This window comes from Rhipicephalus microplus, unplaced genomic scaffold, assembly GCF_043290135.1.
Source record: "Rhipicephalus microplus isolate Deutch F79 unplaced genomic scaffold, USDA_Rmic scaffold_262, whole genome shotgun sequence".
NCBI classification, from domain to species: Eukaryota; Metazoa; Arthropoda; class Arachnida; order Ixodida; family Ixodidae; genus Rhipicephalus; species Rhipicephalus microplus.
This window is the reverse complement of record NW_027464833.1, coordinates 1-9,163: the sequence shown is the minus strand read 5'-3', so window position 1 is coordinate 9,163 and position 9,163 is coordinate 1. Positions and strand designations below refer to the sequence as shown.

The following is a 9,163-nucleotide window of genomic DNA, read 5'->3' as shown; positions in this document are numbered from 1 at the left end:
CGTAGTGAAGGAGGTGTGGAGCCCATAGACCGCAATTCTACTCGTATATTGTCCCGGATGAGGTCACGCAGATGGCCATTGGACTTGGAGTGGTGGTCGCCAATGTCCGTTTGGGGACGAATGGAGTCCAGCGAATCAAGGCGCTGGCATGTCGCGACGACGTCAGCGATGGTAGCTGGATTTTGCGCAGCGAAGGCATTAAAAGCAACAGGGCCAATGCTTTTCAAGATGTGGCGTACTTTGTCCGATTCTGGCATAGATGAATTGACACACCGGCACAGTGAAAGGACATCCTCAATGTAGGAAGTGCCGGGATGTTGGCCGGGATGTTCGCCGGGATGTTGTTGGTGAGCATCGAGGGTCCTATTTGCGATGGCGGAATGAATAAACGGTGTACCAAAATTATGTCGCAGCTGGTGCTGGAAGGTCGCCCAGTCGGGTGAGTCAATGACGTGGTTGAAATACCATGTCTTCGCCATACCGGTCAAGTAGAAATAGACGTAACGGAGCTTGGCGCTATCGTCCCAGTGATTAGCAACACTCCCAGTCCTCCACGTCTTCCCCGCGATGACCGGCGAAGAGAGGGAGATCACGCTGGCGGCTGTGTACGTAAACGGGAGGCCCGGCTGAAGACAGCGGGGGAGAGATGGTAGCAGTGATGGCAGCAGCGCCGGCGGGCTCGTTCTGTGACATGCTGCCAGACAGTTGGGGCGATCGGTGGCCTGAACGCAGCTCCGGGGGTCGAGCGAAGTTGGAGAGGACCAAATACCGAAAATCCACCTCTACCACGTATGACACCTTGGTTGAGACAGCGTTTATTCAGCCCAAGGGCTCAGCAGCGAACGGGCAGTCTGAGACCGATCGTGCACACACACGATAATGATTGTGGGGTGTGGTGACACCCAGATATATATATATATATATATATATATATATATATATATATATATATATATATATATATATATATATATATATATATACATAAAACGAAAAAAAATCTAGTGGCTAAGGTACTCGGCTGCTGACCCGCAAGTCGCGCGATCAAATCCCGGCTGCGGCGGCTACATTTCCGATGGAGGCGGAAATGTTGTAGGCCCGTGTGCTCAGATTTGGGTGCACGTTAAAGAAACCCAGGAGGTCGAAATTTCCGGAGCCCTCCACTACGGCGTCTCTCATAATCATATGGTGGTTTTGAAACGTTAAACCCCACAAATCAATCAATCAATCGAAAAGAAATAAAAAAAGTAGCGACACAAAAACATTCTCGAACGGATGACGGAATATAATAGCGTAAGTTCATTGTGCCATGTAAACTCAATTTTCATAAGGCAATAAAACTAGTCAGTTGAAATTAACTATATATTTTAATTACAGGACAACAATGGTTAGAGTTTAGGTGCACAATTACTTAAGTTTTGGTGCTCAGTGTTTGTGAACTCAGTCGGCAGATGCATTGCGTTTTATGTCAGGTCTCTTCCATGTGATATTTGTTTTGTCCTTAAGAGCACGCTATGTATTGCTCGCAAGTAAAAAAAAAGTGTATTCGTAGGCTGCTCCCACCCACGATTCTTACGCTAACATTCTGTAACAGTAAAGAAATAACAAGAAATGGAACAAACAAAAAAGATGCCTTGACAGCCAGTGGACTAAAAAAATGCAATACTCGGCTCATTCAGTATCAGTCCAAAGCTTGTGTTATCTGCCGGTTTGTGTATTTTTTTTTATATCTACAGGAGGCAGACATCGCCCCCGGGCCACTGGTGGTGACTGCCCAGCGCGTGTCAGTGGCCGATCCAACAGTGCCCTACTCGTACGAGGAGATGGTCATCCTAGGAGGGAGGCCCAAGCAATTCAGGTACAACCTCTTCGGCATCGCGCTCACGTTTTCGCCGATGGTGATGAAACCATCATAGCTTGCACTTCCGACCATGGAAAGAAATAATACAAACGATTGCCAGTGACCTTTCTGTGTCCTTAACTCACTGCGAGTATAGTGGCACGAAGCATCGAATAAGTTCGCTATTGTTAATTGGCCACCTGTAGATTGCTGTTCTTGTAGACTCTTTGTGGGAATGACGAGATGACGAGCTATGCGTAACATTGTAAAGTTTCGTCTCGGTATGTATTTTTTTCTTTCGCATTTATTGTCTTTTTGTTCCTTAACAAGGTGTTTCTGTGGTCTGCTTGCAGAAATGATCAGTTGTGTGTAACTATTGTAATTTTTTGTCGTGGCATGTAAATATTTTTGTTTAACATTAAGCCTATACTCGATTTGCATTATCTCTTATTTGTATTTCACGTACGGGTACACACCCACCTTTCTAATAATCGCATGGATAGATTCAGACGATTAACTTTAGATCAGTTTTTTTATATCTCGAGCTGCACTCTCCACCCTTGACGTCATACATATATGTTGTAATAATAGAAATTTAAATTTGTTGCAGAGACTATAGCCTTGTAGGAAAGCAGTCACGAACTGCATATTGTGCGAATGGCGCGACTGTTTGGTTTGGCGATCTCAATTTTTAGGTCTGGATGCTGATCGTCACCAGCCTTCTGGCTTGTGGTTTGCTACATTACATCATCGAAAGAGCCTTGAGATCCGGCTCAGAGAAATCTCGCCACCTGGGATACTTCATCTGGCATTTCGTCACCAGCGTTCTTTCGGAGAGTGAGTACAAGAGTGCGCCATATTGTTCAGCACTATATTTCTCCATGCACATGGTGTTCCACATTAGGTAGGCAAAATTCTTTTGGCCAACAATCAATGCACTTACTGCCACCATCATAGGACAATAAAGCTCTATGTAAAATGTAAGGCCACCATGAAGTAAACTTGAGCGTAATTTGTTGGCTTATTTGTCGCAAAAACTAAGAGACAGACAGACAGACAGACAGACTGACAGACAGATGGATGGACGGACGGCCGGACGAACAGACAGACAGACAGACAGACAGACAGAACAGACAGACAGACAGACAGACAGACAGACAGACAGACAGACAGACAGACAGACAGACAGACAGACAGACAGACAGACACTTTAGCTCCCAGCTTCGCATATGACTCTTGGTGGAAAGCTGAGGGATTGGTTGAAGGTGACTTCTGAAAACATACATAAAAATACGGTGATGGGAATGTAAATGTACACAAGGAACTCGCAGCCGAAAAGTTACGAAGGCCAACAAATCTTACCGCTCATGCGTGAAAAAAGGGGGCTTTGCGTCAACGGAGTAAACACGATGCATACAGAAAAGTTAGAACCGCAACAGCGGATAAGTTCAGAAAGGTTAAAAAAGGCCGACAGGAGGGGGTGGGGGGTGGAAGCAGTAACAACTGGTATATAAATGTGGTGGTCTTTCATGGGCCATGATAAAAAAATGCGATGCCCGGTGTCGGTCGCATAAACAGGAATGTTACTAAGCGTCAGTTAAGAAATCAATGTCATTTAGAGCATATCATTGCGCATAGGTTGTCCTTAACGTTACATATCAAGTGATGTTGAAGCTTTTATGTGGTCACGCTAAAGTGCTGTGGCGGCGGACATTTATAATATATATAGAAAGTTGCCCTGATCCAGCAACGGGTGGCTGTTGAAGATACGCGTCGCATGCAAACACTGGGGCACTGCCCATCACAGTAAACCATTGATCATAAAGACTTTGGGAACCTCGTCTGGGCTCGATGGTTTGTACGTTAAGGTTAGGATTTTATAGGCCAGGTCTAGTCTTGCGAGATTTGCACACAATTTCCCCGCACGGTTTCCCCTTTGCTAACTGCATTTAATTATAGTGTCCTGCTTTGATCTTTGTGTTCTTTGAAAACTAAGCGCGGGCATGCTCATAGTAAGTATAGCGCAACGTAACGCTACGTAAGCGGTGGTGGCCTGTGGGCCGTTCGGCGTGCGGTATATTGTACCGGACGCCTATTTCACCTGAACACACCCCAACATGATTGTAGGCACTAAGCAGGAACTTCCCTCTATCATCAGTGCAGGTGCTGATCATGAACGTTTAGCGATCATATCTACTATCATTGTAGCCCAAATGGCAACAGAACAGTGGCCGACACCAACGTGTCCAACGTCACACAGCATGTTTTAAGGGCGCTATCAAGAAGACCTGCGATGCGGAGCAAGGGTTGACATTCTCGCTTTTCGATTTCGCGGCAGCCGTGCCCTGCTGGAGCAAGCCAAACCCCGTCAGCCAGCGTGTCGTGACGTGCTTTTGGCTGATAAGCGTCATCCTGGTCACCACTTTCTTTACGGCGTTCATGAAAGCCAGTCTTCTGGTCAAGCAAGATGTCGAACGAATCTGGGACATAGAGGACCTGGCACGGGAGGAGAAGATAAGACCGGTGCTGCTGCGTGGGTCTGGATTCTACCAGGCTATAAAGGTACTAACAGGGTTCGTCATAGTATCACAAGTACACATCGAAAAATGCGAATAGAAGATAATGTATATTAGGTTCTAGTATCTTCATGATCTCACAAGGCGAAGAAGTTCACAATACTATATATGTCCTTGAATGTAGGTAGACTCTGATAGAGATAGAGCAAGGGATTTCCGTATGAAGTCCAAAAGAATTTTATCTTTTTGAACCTCATACGGAACACGACGTCGTAGGAAACAATGCACATTGAGAGTACATATAGTTTTCATCGAAATGAAAAAAGGCAGTATAGAATCAAGAGATGTGAAACTAATACATTAACTTGTGGAGGTTGGAAGCGATATTCGGAAGATCATGCTGACAGCGAAAATATTTGCAATTTCTAGGTAGTTACAGCTAAGCAGAAAGAAAACGTGAAAAAGAAAAGCACGAAATAGAGTGATTTGCCACGTTGACGCGGACGCGAAACGGTGCCTAGATGCATTTTTTTCGTCAGACCGCCTTCTAGATCTAGTCGGAATCGTCCGTGGAGAGCCCGAGCAGAAAATGATGTTACAGTGCTGCTTTGCACGTTACCTTTCATAGTAGTTTTGCATACGTCATATCCGGGTCACCGGTTCAAACTCTGTCCCGCACGTGCTTAGTTCACACACGTGGAGGCGTTCCAGAAGGTCTACCGACGTCTGGTAGAGCAGGGTGGCGCAATGCCTGCCGCAGAGCTGTTCAGCTTGTCGACGCTGCAAGATATTCAAGCCGAGCGTGCAGCAATGCTCTTCACACGCGTGGCCATCAATCGACGGCTGCACCGTCACTGCCCGATGCTGCACGGCGAGTTCTACTATGCCCGGCATCCGGTCACCCAGGTGCCTATGGCCATGTTCGTGCGGAAGGGACTGCCCAGGGCCGTACGACGTACGCTGGACGCCAAGTAAGACTTTGTTCAATAAAGCCTTACCGCGCGAACCGGCAGGCCGCATATACATGTCCCGCCGAAGTAGCTTAATTTCCAGCATTGGGGAACGGCTTTTGCAGAGGAGGATACTTTTGTTAGAGCTGTGTATCCTTATATTGTGTTTATGCAAGGGAGTGTATCAAAGGGTTTAAAATGACAGGCGTGACGAGTGTTCGTGGGAACATACTGTTATCTAGAGAGAGATGGAGAGAGATAGATCTTTTTGAAATGTAAAGTTATACGCCCACGTACATTTCAATTAATGTATAGAATAGGATGGAGGAAAAAGAGATTGGACAATGCGGGAAAAAAGCTTTAGTCACTGGAGAAATTTATGAGCACCTTATTTGTGAAAGCCAGTGAATTGATGACTGTGAGCCCTTTTGCTGCCCGTGGCCTGCTTGATACTGAACTGTGATAATGTTTTTTTCTGCTTGTTCATTTTTACTCAACGATCTCCTTCATGCAGTGACCATTCATTCACCGTCAACGTGCTATTCGCCATCCTCTCTTGCACCTATTGTCACAAGGGACTGTTTATGCCCGTTCATGCTTTCAAAATTCGGTTCATGGGGCAATAACCACAAGGGAGTATGCCGTTGTGGTCACACTGAGAATGAAGTCGCAGGATGATGAAAGCTGTTATATATATAATAAGTCATTTTATTTCTATCAAGTGTACCCCGCATATTTCCGACCATCTCCGTTCATGCTGAAAAAAAATCATGCGGGTATGCGTGAATGTGAGAAGTAGTTATTGAGGCGATTTATTTCACAAAAAAAGTTCAAACGTTCGGCACCCAAGTGAAAATGTGTGATGCTAAATATTAAAAACAATATTACTTGTTTGAGCAATTACCCCTAAAATATTTTTCTTTAATGTCAAGGCACTGCACTTTCACCATAGTTCATTCATTTTTCTTTCAACTTTATTGCGTGTTCACCTTGGCAAAGAATTGCGATATGCTGCGTGTTTGGTGCTTCTTATAAGAAGCACTCTTTTTTTCGCGTGTAATGTACTTGCATTTTCTTTTGTATATGCTCCTATATTATATGATTACACTACCTTAGGAGTGAATCAAGCAAGTACATTGCCAGAATATTGTGACAAAGCAGGAAAAAAATAGTATTTTCACTCACATCGCAGCCTAATTTGCTCAATGTAGCATTGAGAGTAAAAATATCACTTCAGTATTATTGAATAGTATTGCTTCTGAGTACAACATGTAGAAAGTTTCAGAAGAGCTTACTTTGGTTAAAGCGAAAAAAAACAAGAGATTTTTCATCCGAATAAACAGAAGGTAGTAGAAAGCTTTCCATTGCCTAACCTCCACTGCGTAGCACGTCAGCGGGAGGTTCCAGCGGGGGCTTTATGCCAGCGACTAATGTATGTCATAAAACTGTTTGTCACTGCTTTTAGTAATACTGCTGCATAGAACGTTAAAAAGGGGCGATCGTGCATGTTTTATGAAACGGCATCTTCCTTTTTTTATAATATAAATAAAAGGTTATTTCAGCCGCTTCTGAGTCCCAAGAGGAAAAATGAAGTGCAGTCGTTGACATGTTTGACAGTATCGGTACGTCATGTTTGGCTTTTGATAATTATTACACATCCTCTTGATAGCATATTATGACTTCAGTATAGTATACTATACCTAAGTCGTTTTTATGATGTTTCAGGTATAGTCCGATGCGTGATCGCTTACGACTGATGTACATGATCAAATTATGTGTCCTAAGTGCACACATTGAGATGATTTGTTGTCGAGCCCATAAATGACACGTAATTCACAATTTTAAGTTGTTTACAAACATTTCATACTTTTTGAATGGTCCAAGGCCATTGAAAATGTTACGAGCACATTACCTTTACCAGATGGGCTTCTCATAAATACAGTTTCAGTGTCTTCTGACCATTCCGAAAGAAGGGGATGAAAATGTTAAACTCCTCCAGAAATGTTCACAGACGAGGATCTTTTAGCAGTTGTGTTTGTCTACAACGGCAAACAAAACCCCTCGAGTTGATTTTATTTCGCCTCACTGGCACAGGCTAGGCCAGATGCGTGAGGGTGGCCTGCTGGACAAGTGGCTGGCCGAGATCTCCGCTCCGGGCTGTGAGTCCGTCGTGGCGCAAGAGTCGTCATCGGAGACGGAGTCAGACGAGGGAGAGGCATCCGCCAGCCTGGAACACTCCCTTGCAACGTTTCTCTTGCTAGGCCTTGGCATAGGCCTCGCCACCGTAGTGTTGCTCCTCGAGAACCTCGCCCACTTCCTGGATGCTAGAAAGCTGCATGCGGAGAGGTTGCGGCGGCGTTGGATAAAGGCTGCGCCGCGCTAGAGTAGAGGCAATAGAACGAAGCCGTAGGAAGTTCGAGGCTGTGTTACGTAGGGTCGGCATGAGGGTTTGCCCATACATTACAGCGACCTTCCCTGTACACCCCCTCCTCCTCAAACTCCTGTAGTCTTAGTGCCCTAATTAGGGAAAGGATCAGAGACAGAGAGACAAAGCCAAACGCGCTTTTTTTAGCATTACAGATCGCACGCGTGAGAAGAGAAATAAATCATGGAGACTTCAGAGATTTGGACGAGCCCTTCTAGGAACGAGAAGGGTAATCTATACTAGTTGGTAATAGTCATCTTTGATGAGCTTACTGCAGCTGATAACATTAGTTGAGAGAAACAGTGCTCGTGCCGCCATGTGTTTGGTCTGCGTCGTCGTCCTTTCTAGCGCTGGAAGCTGGTTCAAAGTGAACGGCTTCGAGGAACACCTCTGAATGTCTGTGCCACATGAATGAATACCAGACATTCCAGTGATTAGCTCTACGATTTCAAGCACCTAGATGTGTTCGAATCCTGCGCTACAGAGTGGAGACATAGGTTCTTGCGGGCGCCATTTGGTTTGGAAATTCCCGTTTTCTGGCGCTTCCCTGCATGTAGTGAAAGGGGGGGGGGTGGCTTTGAGTAAAATGTGCAGAAATAGGGCTCATTTTATCCTTTTGAGGTACGGTTTGAGCACATATTGTTCACAACTCGCTCTGGGAGTCTTTTGTGATTAAATGCATGAGCATTCTTTGGCAAACGAAAGTCATTTCGGGCGCAAGTATGTGCCTATATGACCACCTACGTCTTCGTGTTCACACGGAAATTTCATTGACCTGATGTGTGCCGAAATTGGCATGGCATGAGCGGAGCGCGAGATGAACGTAAATGGCAGGTCATAACTTGAAAATAACATCATGCATCTGATGTACGTCATAATCTACCAGCACATGGCGAGGTCTTGGTGCTGTCGTGGCAGTTTCATTAGGTTGGTAATTGCCAAAATAGGCAAAGCGTGACACGGATGTGCAATGAAGACAAATGACAGATCTTAGCACAAAAATCACATCATGCATGCCATGTGCGTCATGATATACATATAAATGACAGTAATTCAGAAGAATGGCTAGTTTGGCAAGTCGGTACTGATATCAACTGAAGGCTAATTGCAAGACCGAGGTAATAATTAAAGGAAAGGATAAAAAGCAAAAAGGGGGGAGGAGAAAAAGGCACGAGGGGCCGGCTCAACAAAACCGATAGGCCACATCACTAATAATGCATGAGGAGTTGAACTTTCTAGGTTTTGTATGACGTGCCTTCTCCTCCTGCTCCTCCTCATGCTGCCGCCGCTGCTGCCACTGCTGTCGCCGCTGTTGCCGCCGCTGCCGCCGCCGCTGCTGCCGCTGCTGCCGCTGCTGCTGCCGCTCCTGCTGCTGCAGCTGCTGCTGCCGCTGCTGCCGCCGCTGCTGCTGCTGCTGACGGCGATGAATTTC

The 9,163-nt window shown here is 45.5% G+C and overlaps 1 protein-coding gene across 1 annotated transcript; it reads left to right on the top strand.

The window, feature by feature from the left end:
* Positions 1–2,541: 2,541 nt before the first annotated feature.
* LOC142792907 (uncharacterized) lies at positions 2,542–5,331 on the top strand. The gene is made up of 3 exons (XM_075885707.1): positions 2,542–2,677; positions 4,179–4,402; positions 5,044–5,331. The coding sequence occupies exons 1-3, from the start codon at positions 2,542–2,544 to the stop codon at positions 5,329–5,331; spliced, it is 648 nt and encodes a 215-aa protein (XP_075741822.1).
* The last annotated feature ends 3,832 nt before the right edge of the window (positions 5,332–9,163 follow it).